The sequence below is a fragment of the Taudactylus pleione genome, unplaced genomic scaffold (assembly GCF_031769625.1).
Source record: "Taudactylus pleione unplaced genomic scaffold, aTauple2 ptg000177l, whole genome shotgun sequence".
Lineage (NCBI taxonomy): Eukaryota > Metazoa > Chordata > Amphibia > Anura > Myobatrachidae > Taudactylus > Taudactylus pleione.
The window spans coordinates 2,061,084-2,078,860 of NW_028284579.1; the positions used below are offsets into that span (position 1 = coordinate 2,061,084).

Consider the following 17,777-nt stretch of genomic DNA (forward strand, 5'->3'; position numbering starts at 1 on the left):
CATCAATCCATTCTGCTATAACTATCACCCTCGGTTACACATTATCCTCCTCTGCTACAACTATTACCCTCTGTTACACATTATCCTCCTCTGCTACACATCAATCCATTCTGCTACAACTATCACCCTCTGTTACACATTATCCTCCTCTGCTACACACTATCCTCCTCTGCTACATCTATCACCCTGTTACACATTATCCTCCTCTGCTACACATGAATCCATTCTGCTACAACTATCACCCTGTTACACATTATCCTCCTCTGCTACACACTATCCTCCTCTGCTACATCTATCACCCTGTTACACAGTATCCTCCTCTGCTACACACTATCCTCCTCTGCTACAACTATCACCCTCTGTTACACACTATCCTCCTCTGCTACAACTATCACCCTCTGTTACACACTATCCTCCTCTGCTACATCTATCACCCTCTGTTACATATTATCCTCCTCTGCTACACACTATCCTCCTCTGCTACATCTATCACCCTCTGTTACATATTATCCTCCTCTGCTACACACTATCCTCCTCTGCTACATCTATCACCCTCTGTTACATATTATCCTCCTCTGCTACACACTATCCTCCGTTGCTACATCTATCACCCTCTGTTACATATTATCCTCCTCTGCTACACACTATCCTCCTCTGCTACATCTATCACCCTCTGTTACATATTATCCTCCTCTGCTACACACTATCCTCCTCTGCTACATCTATCACCCTCTGTTACATATTATCCTCCTCTGCTACACACTATCCTCCTCTGCTACATCTATCACCCTCTGTTACATATTATCCTCCTCTGCTACACACTATCCTCCGTTGCTACATCTATCACCCTCTGTTACATATTATCCTCCTCTGCTACACACTATCCTCCTCTGCTACATCTATCACCCTCTGTTACATATTATCCTCCTCTGCTACACACTATCCTCCTCTGCTACATCTATCACCCTCTGTTACACATTATCCTCCTCTGCTACACACTATCCTCCTCTAATACATCTATCACCCTCTGCTACACACTATCCTCCTCTGCTACATCTATCACCCTCTGTTACACATTATCCTCCTCTGCTACACATCTATCTTCTTCTGCTACATCTTTCACCTTCTGCTACTTTAACAGGCCTCATAGACCTAAACGGGATGCAGTCAGGAAGCCGACGGTCGAAATGCCGACCGCCAACTTCCCGACTGTCAAATCCCAGCAGGGTACTAATGACAGTCATCGAAATCCCGACGCCTGTCATTATACCTATACCGGGAAGCTGACGCTCGGGAATACTGAAAGAAAGCCGGGCGCGGTCAGCCTGGGGGGGGAGAGTTAGGTTTAAGGGCTCCCTGGGGGACTTAGGGTTAAGCACCCCCCCGGGAGGGTTAGGGTAGGGAAAGGGGGGGTTAGGGTTATGCACCCATGGGGTGGGGGGTTAGGGTTAGGCACCCCCCCTGGAGACATAGGTTTAGGCTGCGGGGGCGGGGTGTTTAGCTTTAGGCACTTAGCGGGGGGTTAGGGTTAGGCAATAGATATGAGAGCCATCGGAGCTGCACACTGCTTGAGTTATACCCTACTCTGCCGCAAGCACAGCGATCACTGCAGGCTGAAATACAATCAAGTGACGTGTACAATGACGCTTCTTTGCTAATTATACACACCCATAAAACTCCATTTTGATGCTCAGACATGCCTGCGTTCCCAGCACCACTCCCCCGTTCACAATCACCTTCCCCTGTTACCACCCACAAACAGCGCTATCTGTCACTCAAAGTAGCGTCCAGTCTGTGTACTACGAGCGCACGATTCCCGGACGCAGTGACTGGTTCGCGCATGCGCTCTTTGATGCATACACATGCGCAAACGTGCGATAATCACCCATGCCATGCGTTCGCAGCTTAGCGAACGGGTCTGAATCAGACCTTATGTTTGAGCCAACAGCTGTAATCATTATAACATATATCACATGAGCTAATGAGGTAACTTTACTTTGCTGCCCTAACAATACCAGGCACCATTCTGAAACAGTTTATCCCTTGCGACGTTGTTCCCCTTTGCTCATTATAGCACAATGTACAATTTAAACTCACCCTGTGTTGCAAGACATTGGCCAAAAATATCAGCTCTGTAAGTAATCCCTGGGTGGTAACAGTTTATACCATTATTAAGAAAGAGCTATTTCTGTGGTGACATATGTAGTCTATATTATCCACTGGGACAGAGGCGGATGTGAATAATTAAACATTTTCTCTGTTAAGTGCTGCGTTAATAAATAAAGATGAATAAATAAATGAAACGACACCTTAATGTGCTATGTGATACATTTTATAGTCTGCATACATTACTATTGCTGTTTATGAATTGTTTCACACCAACACAGCAGTAGAAAGCGATATTTGCAGCAAGTACTGAAGCCCATCATATAAAATGTTTTGATAAATAAATAAATCTCATAGCCACATTGGGACTAGCTGAAAATGGATAACATTTTAATATGCGATAAGTCTGCTTTCAAGAAACTGCCCATGGATTAAAAGGAGAATTTAAAGCAAGAAATGAAAATGAATGGAGATCCGATGCCTAGTGTCCCATGTAAATATGAGCTATTCACCATGCCAGGGTATGACTCGTGCTACTCCAGACATGACAGCCTGGATAAGTTTAAACATAAACAGTGTGTACTGAAAACATATTATATTCAGATGAATATGTGGCCTCACTGACTTGTTATATCAGCTACACTGACAACATTCAATGCAGAGTTTATGTTTTGAAACTTCTCCAAGTTTAAAGGCCTGAATAAGTTACAATAGATTAGGGGTCTTCAATCTTGGCCCTCCAGCTGCTGTGGAACTACATATTCCAGCATGCACTGCCATAGTTTTAGAATGCTGTTATATCAAAAAGGTGGCAGTGCATGCTGGCTTGTGTAGTTCCACAGCAGCTGCAATAGATGGTAGGAGTATTGGTAACAATCTTCAACCAAAAATGTTGTTAATGTTTAAGTGAAGTGCCTCCATATGTATGAATATGCTGTCTTATTGTAATGTGTACAGGTACTGTGTATTATAGCACACGAGTCTTACTTAGTCCATAGTCTCTTTCATCTTGGTCACTTTCATGTTTCCTCCAGCGACAGCAAAGATGTTTACATATCATAGTGAAATGGCTGAAAATAATCAATGGTGGTGGCAAGACAGGCCTTTCATGAAATGTCATGATCAGCTGGTATCGCTGGAATTTCCAAACCTGGTTTGATATCGACTTGACTTCAAAGAATGTGTTACTAGAGTGGGGAAAAAGATATAACGATGTGAATTACAGACTGGAAGAATAGGCACATGCACAATTGGCTTAAGCTGCTAATCACATTCTTTGGACAATAGTACAATATAGGGGTTTTATTTTTCATTCCATTTAAAATCATGCCTTATTTTTAAGGCTTTACAGATGGATGCAGTGCCGATATTGATACAGTTGAGCAGTGTTTTGCTACTACACTTGCTTGAAAAGTCTGGAATACCCTCACTGCGCAGGCGCGAACCATTGTGAGCAATGTTTTCCACAGTTACATATGGAATCGCTAACTCTTGAGTAGGAGTTTGTGATGTCTGTATATTTCATGGTAGAGACTGGGAGGTGACCTGAAGTGATTGCAAAAAGGGGCAATTGGTATAATATGGGCAGAGCCGCCATCAGGGGGGAATGCTGTAACTGGAGTCCCAGGCCTGGACAGAGAGGAGGGCTGTTGCCTGGAAAGCCACTGGAGGGAGCTGGGGATCTGGCAGGAGCTGCCCTAAGATCCCGGTGGCCCAATCCGCCCCTGGGCAGTAGCAGAATATGGGTCCATCAGAATATGGATCCAAAATTGTGCTGTGTCTACCAGAATATGTGTCTTACACTGTGCTGTGTCCACCAGAATATGAATCCTACACTGTGCTGAGTCCACAAGAATATGTGTCCTACAGTGTGTTGAGTATACTAGAATATGTGTCCTATAGTGTGGTGAGTCCACTAAATTATGGGTCCTACATTGTAATGTGAAATATAATTTTAGTAGCAACCTTGGGCACCTGGACAGTAATATAGCAGCAGACTATCAATCACAATGGTTCTACCCTTAGAACCTTATCAAACTTAGAAAAAGTACAAATTAGAAAGCTAAAGTGCGCTAGTGTCTTATAATATTACTAGATATACTTCCCTCCTGAAGCAGAGGATTCATTTTGTGAGTAGATAATTCTTTCACAAGTAGTGGTTCATCCAATACATGAAAAACAAAAAATTTATGCCACAACCATCATGCAGTACTTCTCACTTAAAAACATTTATTCAAACAAATAAAAAGTGTACTTCCGGCAATATAAACCATACACTTATCCACAATAAAAAATAGGTGGGGAATTACCAGAAGTCCCTTTCAAATGGGCCCGTAGTTGTAAAGTTGGAGGTTTCCGGACTACCTCAATGCAGGTCCCTTTGCTGGTCCTTCTGGATAATTCATAACTTTGATCAATCCTGTCACATGTGGCCAACGCGTTTCGGGAGCGCTTCCTCCCTTCCTCAATTCAGTGTGACAGGAAATGTACTGATGTGTCTTTATATACCTTCTCTGGTGTTGAACTTCCTGGTCACACAATCTTAATTACTGTTAATTAGATGGCAGCTTCCCTTGTGTCCTATAATGTTATTTCATCTAATAATTAAGGGCCTGATTCAGAGCCGTTCGCTATTTGTGGTCGTTCGTTTAAAAACAAGGGGTGGCTATTCAAATGATCCGTACGCACATTGCAGTCTGTTCACACCTCTAAGTCTGAACGAGCGAGCAAAACATACGCTCGTTTATTTGTTAAAAACGCCCCCTGGCCGCTCGCACCATACGTCATGTCCGCTATTTATTAGATTAATCGAGTACATCGACCAGCGTATGAACTGCTCGCTATTCTTGTGGTTGGTGTTTGCTACCACAAATTTGCGAGCAGTTCTGGCTATAAAATAACCCAGTGACGTGGTCAATGACGCTGCTGTTTTAAATATACACACCCATAAAACGCCCGTTTTGACCTTTAAGCACGCCTGCGTTCGGATCTCCACTCCCCATTTTCAAGCTCCTTCCCCTGTTACCACCCACATATGCCTCATTCTGTCACTCAAAATAGCAGGCCCTCGCTATAGTGCGTACCAACGATTTTCGGCCACACTGACTGGTTCGCGCATGCGTACTAAAAACCGTACGCATGCGCAGATGTGCAAACATCGCTCGGAACGAGCGTACTGCCGCTAACGAGCGGCTCTGAATGAGGGCCTAAGTCCCAATGATTGTGCAATCTAAATCATATAGATAGCTAATATATATGGAATTTATGAAAGATTTACAAAAATTGCCGGACCGGAAGTGCATCATGTTTACTTTCGGTTTACGATGTAATCATCTCAGGGCTTTTAACTCTTAAAATCCTATTGAATGTTAACTTTTCTAATTCGGTCCTTCATATTTTGATGTTACTAATCCACCACTACTTGGAGGGGGTTTCCTGGAGTCCTTTCCTAGGTCCTTGTAGTTGCATTACGCACTTCCGGTGACTGGAACGCAAGTAGGACGTCCGGTTTCATCAGACGTCCGTCGAGCTTCCAACTCACACGGCCATGTTTCATAAGAATTCTGTCTGTCATTATGGAGCAGCGGCAGCCATTTTTTAATAGTGCAATAGAATATTTATAAAAGTAACATATGATGAACTTCTTGTGCTTCTGATTTTTGACTGCTGGATATCATATCTTTTCATATGGTACAATCATTGGGACTTAATTATTAGATGAAATGACGTTATAGGACACAAGGAAAGCTGCCAGCTAATTAACAGTAATTAAGATTTTGTGACCCGGAAGTTCAACACCAGTACATTTCCTGTCACAATGCCTTGTGGAAGGAAGGAAGCGCTACGGAAACAAATTATCCAGAAGGACCAGCAAAGGGACCTGCATTGAGGTAGTCCGGAAACCTCCAACTTTACAACTACGGGCCCATTTGAAAGGGACTTCTGGTAACTCCCCACCTATTTTTTATTGTGAATAAGTGTATGGTTTATATTACCGGAAGTACACTTTTTATTTGTTTGATATGAATAAATGTTTTTAAGTGAGAACTACTACACGATGGTTGTGGCATCAATTTTTTGTTTTTCATGTATTGGATGAACCACTACTTGTGAAAGAATTATCTACTCACAAAACGAATCCTCTGCTCCAGGAGGGAAGTATATCTAGTAATATTATAAGACACTAGCGCACTTTAGCTTTCTAATTTGTACTATTCCTACATTGTACTGTGCCTGCCAGAATATGAGTTCTAGGGGTATATGTACTAAAGTGCAAGTTTTTAGAAGTTCTACTATGGCCAACATCTCCACTTCTAAAAACCCGCACTTTAGTAAATATACCCCCTACAGTGTGCTATGTTCACCAGAATATGGGTCCTACATTATACTGGAACAACCAGATTAAACCTCTTTTTTTAAATATATTTCCCATAACAATTAAGCTTTTTAGGTTTTGCCACAACATAAATTGCCCATCTAAGATATACATGGTCTTGTACTCCTGTTAGGGTTTCAAAAGTAACAAAATGAAAGACTTACTTAAATACTGCTATCAGGAGGTTTACTAGAAGAATATTTGCAACTAAAAGGTAACAGGCCATGATTGCAGGGACAATCCATGCTCCGGTCTTGCATGGAGGATACTGAATTAATTTCCCATCTTCTCCAGTCTCATTGTATCCACAAGGAGCTAGAAAGAATTAACAAATAGGAAAACAGAGTGAGTCTTATATTTATACTGTAATATTCGATCAGATGTAAGAGTATTTTTTGAGGGTTGATTTCCCAAATTTATAGCAAGACTTATGGGTCTACATAATGATGTAATACCAATATTTACCATGCCAGGGATGCGCTGGGAGCCCCAGGGAAAGTACAACACTTTTGCAAGTGTTTTGTCTATTTCATTGGCAGCTTAAGGGCTCCACTTATCATAATACTTTTTTCTTGAATGATATTTAGCTTAAGCGCTCGCCCAATTTTTTTAACTTGAATTCATCATTGAGCCGCTCGCTGGCGAGCGCTAGTGTTAAAAAACCTGGCTGTGCTGTTTCCCTTTCCAAACAGCGCTGCCAAATAAAGAGCCTTATTTATCAACGGGTTTGATCACTTGCAACGAGTGATAAAGCTTGTCGCGTATGATTATGGTGCTCCAGCCAATCAGCTCCAAACTGTCAACTGTTTGAAAAATGACAGTTGGGAGCTGATTGGCTGGAGCACCATTTATCATACACAGCGAGTTTTATCACTCGTTGTGAGTGATAAAACTCATTGATAAATAAGGCCCAAAGTTTGTTTTATTTTTCCTGAAATCATTGCATGTGCCATCTATCTTCCCGGCTATCTCCCCTCTAGGATCCCTACCCGGAAGCAGCAGCAACCTCCCTATCCAGCCCAGAACACATTGCTGTGTGATGGGCTGCGGAGGAAGGCTGCTGCCACTGCTTCGCAGGGAAGAAGCAAGTTGGCTGCTGCGGGTGGGAGGAAGGCGGGGGCTGCCAGCTGATGCGGGGGGTAGAAGAGGGCTGCCAGCTGCTGCTGCGAGAAGAAGGGGAAGGCTGCCAGCTAATGCAGGAGGGGGGGTCCACCAGCTGCTGCTGCGGGAGGAAGGATGGGGGAGACTGGCAGCTGATGAAGGGTGAGGGTGGAAGTGAGAGCCGCCAGCTGCTGTGCACTGTGGGGGGAGGGGGCCACCGGCTGAAGCGGGAGGAAGAGAGGAAGGGGGGTTCACTGAGACCTAGTGTTCGCCAGCGATAGATAACAGCTACTGCACCCTGGAGAGTTTTAAATAAACCAAAAAGTGTGATAAGTTCAAAATACCGCTCGTTGATAAATAAACACACAGCAGCCATTTTCAAGGGATATATGAAGGGAAAATAGCACTGCTGTATCACAGCAGACAACACAGTGTTCACATCAATAATAAATACCAGGAAATTCTATTTTACATACACAATGAGTTTACACACAAAAAACTCATAAAATTCAACAGTCCCTCTCCAGGCTGCACTGGAAGCCACTGACAAGTTATACTAATGCCATCCTGAGAATAGACAACAACAACACTGGCCCTTGGCGCAGGAAGTTTAAGAAGTGCGCACATGTAATGTTTATTCAAGCTGCTAGTTTAAAGTGAAAGGAGAAGCTTCTCACACTTGGGACAGACATAAAGTACAAAGCTGCGCATAAAGAAATAGTATCTCCAATGTACCGCAGATGATAATAATTTATTTAAAACAGCACATAAAAACAATATAATATATTATATAAAGTTAATACTGAGAAGTGGAGATAAATGCTTGGTTCCTTTGCATAAACACAGAGAATATGGGGGTTATGTGGTGCACAAAGCATATCAGTTAGTAAATACAGTCTCGGAGCAGCAGCAGAATGTAATATGAAGTTGCAAAATATTTATGAATAAATGCAAAGAGATGTAAAAGCAATAGTCTGTGAGAGTGCTCTTATGGAGCGCTGCGGCTCAGGTTTGTGAGTCCATCTGGTGTCTCCAGCCCATGAATGCAGGATTGCACCATCACATACAATCAGTGTCGGACTGGGGCATGAAGGGCCCACTGGGAAAATGCAGTGGTAGGGACCCATGCCAGCCACCACAGACACTTATTTATTTATTATTTATTTATTAACAGTTTCTTATATAGTGCAGTATATTCCGTTGTGCTTTACAATTGGAAACATAGCTAGACAAAACTGGGTAGTAACACACAGATATATAGGTAGGAAGGCTCTGCTCGTAAGCTTGCAATCTATCACGTGGCTAATCATTAGGCAAATCTTGGTGTACAGTAGTTTCTATAGAAGGGAACCAAGCCCCCATGTTCAGTGGTTCTGCTCCTCTAGGCAATTGGCCATCTATTAGAGTAACAATCTATAATTTGAGGTCAGGAACCTGACACCTAGAGGAATAGGGTGGGGCCCACTGGGGATTTCCCCTGTACCCTTGTGGGCCAGTCCATACCTACATACAGTAAAAACAAAGGGCCTGATTCAAAGATTTAGGCTAATGCAATCACAACTGTATACTCTCACGGATCACAATTGCTCAACAGTGTAAACATCGGTACCATCGACACACATCGGGCAGTCATGCAACATGTAAGTCAAGTCTGACCAGCCGCAAACACTGCAGCTCTCCTAACACGCAGAGAGGTCTCATGCTCCGAAGGTGATCGCAATGCCTAATTTATGCACGTTCATGAAACGGCATTGAAACATTCAGACACACCTGCGCTTTTCTAACCAACCCCCGTTTCCTACCCCCAAACGCTGACTACCTGTCATTCGCTTTGTGAGTGGGTCCTGTGTACGAGAGTAATCGCGATGCAATCGCTGCATGTACGCAGTGTGGAATTTGCGCATGCGCAATAGCAAACAATCGCTTGTTCTGTGAATATATCGGCATTGCGTCTGTTTCTGGATCAGTTCCAAAGTCCCCTGCTGGTAAGTAATCCCAGGAGAAAGTTGGAGTATAAAGTGCTGCTGAATTGCTCCACTGTCAGGCAAAGCAGTGTCAGATGTTTACTGCCGCGTTTCTGCACTTATTGCGCTTTCTAAAAGGCACTATCTATATTATTCCATGGGCAATAAAACACATGGGCACAAACTACTATATGCAGAGTGCATGTCAGTACAAATTATACTCCCAAACATATTGATCAATTGTTAGAGATCAACAGCACCACATCTTATGGTCATATGTGATAATAAATTATAATAGCTATTCATATGTTTATTGTTATAACTAATGTAATATGTGTGTGTTGTATTGTTAATAATAAAAAAAAAGACAGGTGTTTAGAAACTATCAATTGGTTGTGTGTTGCGTGTTGCTGCAGTATCAGAAGCTACTAGTAAAACTGTCTGTGAAATAATAATATTTGTTCTAAAATAAGACCGTATCTAAAATATATGTATAACTCCAACAAATGATGGCAGCACTCACAGGTCTTATACCAGAATCACAGAGAGATGTCTCTACTTCAATGTTGCGGTTTTATTCAACCTTTGTCAAGAACATATATTTATACAAGAGCCCATGTCTATTCTACCCTCAGATTATTGGATCACGAAAGATTAAAAAACCCAAAATATCATCTCCCTCAGCATATATGATGTTCTCATATGATAAATGTGAATCTGCAATAGAAGTTTGTGAAGAGCTACAAAGAGGGCATGATTGAGCCATTCATAGCAAACAATGTATTTAGTAAGACTATGGTTGTCCATGAAAGGGTCAACCATCGATGGTCGATGGTTTCTAACCATTGTTGGAAAACCATCTGTAATCCAAAAATCGGGATGGTAATATAGGGCCCGATACATCACGGGTCGCAACTGCAAAAGTGAACGCAGAGAAGCGCAGGCGAACCTGTCCGTTTGAATGCCGTTGCATGGGCGTGCATAAATTAGCCACTGCGATGGTATACGCAGCTGGAGTACTCACTACGTACAATGTGGTTAGCAATTTCTGAGTAAGGTCAGACCTGTGTAATTGTGCATGAGGGGCCAATGTTATTTGATGTTCCTGATGTACAGGTATATGCAGGACTGCAAGCAGGGGCGCCGAGAGGGGGGAGGAGCGGGTACAATTTACCTGGGCCCGGGCTTCCAGAGGGGCCCAGGGGGGCCCGGGTCCGGCCCCGACCCCCTCCCTCCTCTTTCCCATGCAGCAGCGTGCTGGGATGCAGTGGGAAACTGCTGTGGCTGCAGCCGCAAGCAATCTCCTATGCCTGAGGGGGGGAGCGATCACACTGATCACGCTCACCCCTGGCCCCCCCCTGTCTTTGCGTCGGGCTGAGGGGCCCAGAGCGCCCCCTCCTCAGCGAGCGGCGCTGCAAAAGTGTTTTGGGTTGTTTTTCTTCTCAAGGGGGTGTGGCCATGCCTCCCACAATTAGGCCATGCCCCCTCTTTATCTTGGCCCGGTGGCGCTCTCTGCGGCCCTGACTGCAAGGTATTACGGATGTGAGATAGAGGTAGTGGGCGTCTCTATGCTGGCTGTGCGATGGCTTTGCAATTGCATCCATTAGCATAGTTTTGCAGCAGACCTGTGTGCGTATTTGCAGCTGCTATCACAATAGCGATCCATAGTGAATCAGGCACATAGTGTTTTGTTAAACAGCAATTTTCTGGTGGTTTTTCAGTGGTTTGGGCTATAGTAAATCTGGATATTTGAAAACCACCTAAAATAGTGCTGAAAACTAGAGATGTGCACGGACCCCTGTGTTTTGGTTTTGGTTCTAATTCCTCATCGCGTTTTAGTTTTGGCAAAACCACCCTCAAGTGTTTTGGTTCGGATTCGGTTTTGGATCAGTTTTGGATTACCTCATGTCATTTGGACCTGTTTACTGTACATTCAATCCAAAACTTGAGTTCAGCTTTTAAATCTGAGTTCCAAACTGACAGCAGACCCGAGCTGGGACTTGATTCCACTCTGAACCCCAAAGTGATTCCCTAACTGGGACTTGATTTGACTCTGAACCCCTAAGTTCAGGTGTATTTGTATTTTAGAAAAACCGAACCGCACATCTCTACTGAAAACCAGCGATTTGACAAAACTGCCATTTGAAAAGTCTGGTAGTTCAGCTTGAGCAACAAGTTCAGTCAGAAACACAAGAAAACAAGCAATGTGGCAACTAAATCTAATTAGGCAATCCAGTTATCAAGAGTAGTACCAACTATACCATCAGTTAGAAGAGCCATACGAGGAAACCAGAGCATTCCAGATAAATGCCTGTCCTACATGGATGGAGCAAAACTATGAGCAGGAAGCTGAACTGCTGATGAAAAAAATAAATCACTCAACCAGCTTCAGACCTGAGAACTCCGCATGTTAGGACTAACGTGATAAGCAGTTAGAATAATAGTTACCACCACCACCTTCACAAATAATACACTATGGCAGTAGTTCCCAAACTGTGCGCTGTGGCACCCTGGGGTGCCTTGGACACTTGCAGGGGTGCCTCAGGTTGGTGGCCCAGCACCAAATCAAATTATTTATAGTCAATGTAATGTCAATATGTGAACAAATAGAAGTGCAAACCTGTCCACCACCACATAACTGAACCTAAGGATGACAGGTGAGCACAATATACTTCACTTTACTACTTTGCTACAATTTTTCCTGAGTTTCTCAATAACAAACTTTTGGATTAGGGGTGCCGTGAAAACAATGCTGATACTCTAGGGCACCGTGATTCAAAAAAGTTTGGGAATCACTGCACTATGGGGTATATTTACTAAAGTGATAGTTTTTAGAAGTGGAGATATTGCCCATAGCAACCAATCAGATTCTACTTAACATTTATCTAGCACCTTGTAGAAGATATAAGCTAGAAATTAATTGGTTGCTATGGGCAACATCTCCACTTCTAAACTCTCAGTTTAGTAAATACACCCCTATAGGTTGCTTCGCCTTCATTTCAGTGGACAGCAGTTTGTGTGGGGCATTGAAATCACTAGATGAGAAAAGTTATTTTAAAGTTACTTGTTCTATATTTAAGGTGCCCCTAACCATTGGCACCCTGAGCAACCACCTAGGTTTGACAAATGGCTAAAGTCATGAATTCAATTAATGGTGATGGCCAATAAGTGTATAGTTTGAGTGTTCTTCTGTGTTTGTGTGGGTTTCCTATGAGTGCTACGGTTTCCTCCCATACTCCAAAAACATATTGGTAGGTTGACTGGATGATGACAAATAGACCAAGCCTAGTGTGTTAGGATATATAGATTGCAAGCTCCACTGGGACAGACTGATGTGAATGACTAAAATACTCTCTGTAAAGTGCTGCGGAATATGAGCTTGCTACATAAAAAACTGGTAATTAAATGAATACATAAGTAATGGTAGTGCCAGCCCCAGTTGTATTTAAGCATCAGTCAGGATGGAATCTATTTTAAGCAGTAATAATTAGTAATATTCAATGTGGTGTAATTAGTCAATAAACTGAGTTATTTTGATCCTTACTCAACAGCAGGTATATTTTCTTAGCAAATTTAGAAGAGATAACAAGTATGTTTTTAACCTTTCAATAGTACAACCTTTATTATTACATTTCTGTAATAAAGCTTATTTAAGACACTGCTGTAGTGGTTGGGGCACAACACAACATTTGCTGCATCTGTCTGCCTCAGTTCATGCTCACATTTACAGCATGCAGTTGGCCGCACAAACTTTGTTTTGAAAGAGGGTAATTTAATGTAATGATGTAATCTTGTAATGGTTCACAATGAATGTAGTTATGTTTTACTTCCATGTTTAATGTTTGCTATGGTAAAATCACATGCTATATGGTATGAACAGAATTTTAAAACTGGAAAGGTAAAATCATGTTACAATTATGTGTTAAAGTGGAATTCAAGCAGCTGGGTATATACTGTATACCCAAAGGTCATAGCCTGGTGATGTTCGCTATCAGAAAGAAATATGTTAGACCTGAACTCTATATTTCTCAATGCTTTACATCTGTAGCAAATGCAACCACATTAGGACAAGGGATTCATCACAATTTTTTTTATTTTTTTACATTTCACAATTACTTTTGTACTGTATTAGCACTATAAATAAGTATTTCTTATTACTAATATATATATGTTGTATAACGGTTGAAGAAATACCCTTATTTAATAATATTTTATATTTGAGAATAGTAAAGTAGCACCTCTGCTCAACAACCCTTGGCCTTAGTACTAGCTGATGTCAGAATTGCCCTTCAGAAGAAACAGATGCATGGGGAAGGGCCTGTAGGGTGGGAAACTGAACACCTTCTCCCAAACTACTGTATGAGAAAGGCCATTCATAGTCCTTTATGTAATTAGTTGTGTCCAAAAGTAATGCTTTAACAAATTCAACCTGTTGTCCATGTCATTAATTAAACCAGGGCTTGACAAATTTTTCTAAAATCTAGGAGCCAGGATGAAAGTGTAGGAGCCAGACCCCCCCCCTTCCCCCGGGACAGCATTACAGAGCACCTATGCTCCGGGCAACCAACACCCATGGTCACACCACTAATGGGGTACCCCAGGTAAACCATCCTCCCACAGCCACATTACTGAGCAGCTAACCCCCCTCTCCAGGCAACCAACACCCAGAAACACCACCCCTCAACAGCCAAAAAACCCTGGGCAAGCAAAGTCACCGCCAGCAGTCGCCAAACTAGAGAGTGGTGGGGCCAGATGCAAGAATATGCTTTGGGCATCCCCCTCTGCAGCGCCCCCAGTAGTAGTCCCCCCTCTGCAGTGCCTCCAGTAGTAGTCCCCCCTCTGCAGTGCCCCCAGTAGCAGTCCCCCTTCCGCAGTGCCCCCAGTAGTATTCCCCCCTCTGCAGTGCCCCCAGTAGTAGTTCCCCGTCTGCAGTTCCCCCAGTAGTAGTCCCCCCTCTGCAGTGCCCCCAGTAGTAGTCCCCCCTCCTCAGTGCCCCCAGTAGTAGTCCCCCCTCTGCAGTGCCCCCAGTAGTAGTCCCCCTCTGCAGTTCCCCCAGTAGTAGTCCCCACCATGCATTGCCCTTAGTGGCACCCCCCTATGCAGTGCCCTAGTAACACCCCCCTCTTATACAGTGCCCCAGTAGTGGTCCCCCTGTGTAGTGTCCCTTTAATCAGTGCCCCCAGAAGTGGTCACCCCTATGCAGTGCCCCCAGTAGCTGTCCCTCCAGTAGTAGTCCCCACTATGCAGTGACCCCAGTAGTAGTCCCACTATGCATTGCCCCTAGTAGTGGCCCCATCCTGTACAGTGCCCCAGTAGTGGCCCTCCATACAGTGCCACCAGTAGCGGCCACCCCCACCTAATGCGGCTACCCAAACTATGCAATGCCCCTTAAAAAAAACAAAACATGCAACTTACCTGATCCACGCTCCTGCCGATGACCGCCGCTGTCCGCTCCTCCAGGCCCGCTCTGCACCATGGGAGAGACGTCATTACGTCTCTCCCATCACCTGCTGCGGGGTGAGCCGGAAGGCGGAGCTCATGAGTGAGCTCCAACCGGCTCACTCCGTGGATGACGCAGTAGCCAATGAGAGTCTGTCTGACTCCCATCGGCTACTATAACAAACATACAGCCGCCGCTGGTGGCTGTGTGTTTGTTACAATGTAGTGTGGACCGCGCTCGCGGTCTGCACTACAGGGCCCGGAGGTTGCTGAAAATCTGGTCGCCAGGCAGCCAAATCTGGTCACCATGGCAACCTGGCCCCCGGGTTTTGTCGAGCCCTGAATTAAACCCTACCTACACCTATAATTATCTCACTCAAAAAAAGTTTATTGTGTAGAGAAAGGTATTACATGAAGAGTAACTTCTACACAGAACATCAAGGACCAGTTAAGTGTTAGCAACGGTGTGTCTATAATAAGGTAGTCTAAGGCAGTTTTGGAAATGACATCTCTAGTATATATGAAGAGTGAGAAAGACACCATTTCACTAGTAGCCACAGGCAGCAGAATGGTTAAGCCTGTTGAGGAGAACGTTCTACGCTATCTCCTTCATACTGTTGGTGCTGTAGGGTCCGCATCGTAACAGAGGTGCGCTAAAGTCATATGCATGACCCCCGACCTAAAGCGCTACTTCGCATGCCCACCTTTACTGTGTGTCTTCCTCAGTGGCGTAAGTTCATCCCAGATGCCCGGAGGCAAGTTATAATTTGGTGCTCCCCCCCTCAAAACCAATGACACTATAATGTTGCATTTCGCATGCAGACAGGCTATAGATAGATGTAGGCAGCAGCTGATGGTCTGACATGAAGCTCTCCACTAGTGTATGGTGGCTTCTCAGGTGCTGGGAAGAGGTCCCATGTATTGGGCGGCCATGTATTGGGCGGCCACTACTGGTACATGGTTACAGCCCTAAGTGGAGTGAATATGTTGTGGTGCCCCTTCAGAGGTGGAGCTAGGCGGCAGGAGCCTCCACAGTGCTTAATAAAAATTGTAAATTTCTGCATCGCTCCTACTTAAAGTATGCACTCTCAGTTCCAGTGTATATGCAGTGCGAAAACACTCTAAATACACCCAGCTAACAGGCATTTGTTCAGATCTAAATGGGGCCTATAGTGTCCTCACAAAAGCATAAAGTGGAACCTGTTGTGACTTGTCCAATGTTTCATAATTACCTGCACTTTTTGGAATAACAATTAAATAATATAATCATAAAATATGTCTTTGTATTACCCAATGTCCTTTGTGCCAACACACCAAAAGTACAGCACAATCAATTTTACTCATTTGCCACCCCACCACACCCTCATAGGGCTTGCACTGAGACAGACTTACTGTAATAATGTTTTATACTGCCTGTCTCCTGCAGTGCCACAGCCAGCCCACAGAGCCTCTCTCCCGGGTCCCGGCCACTCTCTCCCCGCAGCCAGCCACCGGTCACGGTGCCAAATTGCAGCGCAGCAGTGTGTCGAAGACGGAGTCTCGGCTTCTCAGAAGGGGCAGAAACAGGGTCGTAGCTGACATCACGTATCATGTGACCACCTGCGACTCGCGGACGGTCACATGATACGTGACGGCATGACCAGAGAGACATGGTGGAGCCGGAGGAGGAGTGCCACTGAGCTCAGCTCAGCGGCTCTGCTCCTCTAGTTAGAAGACTGACTCACTGAAGCCAGTAGGTGAAACGGCCGGGACCCGGGTGACAATGGAGCCAGGTGTCCTTTTCAGGGCTGGCGCCCGGCAGCAGCTGACTCCATTGTCTCTGGGAGTTCTGCCACTGGTCTTCCTATACATCCTATATAGAACTGCAGTAGGATTTTCCCTTGACTGTCTCCTGACAGAGCCTGTGCTATAGACACACTGTGGTACATATACACATTACTGTGTCACCACCGCTGGATTCTATATACACTCCATTGCTGCCACTGTGAGTATGTGCAGGTATGTGCCCCAGATATCACACACCACATGCATTAACCCACTCCTGGCTGGATCTGTCATACTGCATGTTCCTGTATTGTATACCTGCTGCATTAACCATGTTTGTCGACTTCAGGGATGTGCAGACCATCCTTCCCTCCCCTGTCATACTCCTGAGATTAGATAAAAAAATTATTAGAATAATACAAAGAAGATATTTATAACTTATAATCATCTTCTTTTGTTTATTGGAATAATTTTTATAGTTAACATTCATCAGCTTTGTGGAGTTCCCTGGGACTGTAGGGAGATGAGAGATGAGGCAGCAACAGGTCAGCCTCACTTCTGATGGACACCTTGGATGTGTCATGTGACCAGGCAGTGCACTGCATTGTTTATAGATCGGTCAGCAGCAGCAAGAGAAGACACAGTGATGCAGGTTGGAGAATCAATAGACACTGAAGTTTAGTGTAGTGAGGGTAGAGTTACAGTGAGTAGGGGATGAGACAGGCTCCCAGCACTCAGACTCATCTCCATGCGTGCCTCCCCAGCCATTGACCTTACCTCACGTCACTGGTCGACTAACATCTTGTGTTCCTGGTTAACAAACCAATCCCTGGTTAAGCTATTCATCATGTGAACGGACCTCCATCAAACCACTGACACCTATCAACTAGAGATGAGTGGGTTCAGTTCCCTGAGAACCAAACCCACCCCGAATTACGGGGATCTGAAGCAGATACGAGTCGGCTCGGGTTTTCCCGCCTGACTCAGATCTGAAAATGAGGCAAAACGTCATCATCCCACTGTCGGAT

At 44.2% G+C, this 17,777-nt stretch overlaps 1 protein-coding gene across 2 annotated transcripts in view; it reads right to left on the reverse strand.

The window, feature by feature from the left end:
• The window catches only part of TRPM3 (transient receptor potential cation channel subfamily M member 3), a 212,994-nt gene that overhangs the window by 17,986 nt on the left and 177,231 nt on the right, over window positions 1-17,777 (reverse strand). For both annotated transcript variants that reach the window (XM_088475711.1, XM_088475710.1), the window contains 2 exons: window positions 6,646-6,796; window positions 3,094-3,293 (listed from right to left, as the gene is read on the reverse strand). In XM_088475711.1, coding sequence (XP_088331837.1) covers window positions 3,094-3,293; window positions 6,646-6,796 — 351 coding nt within the window. The remainder of the gene's footprint in view (window positions 1-3,093; window positions 3,294-6,645; window positions 6,797-17,777) is intronic.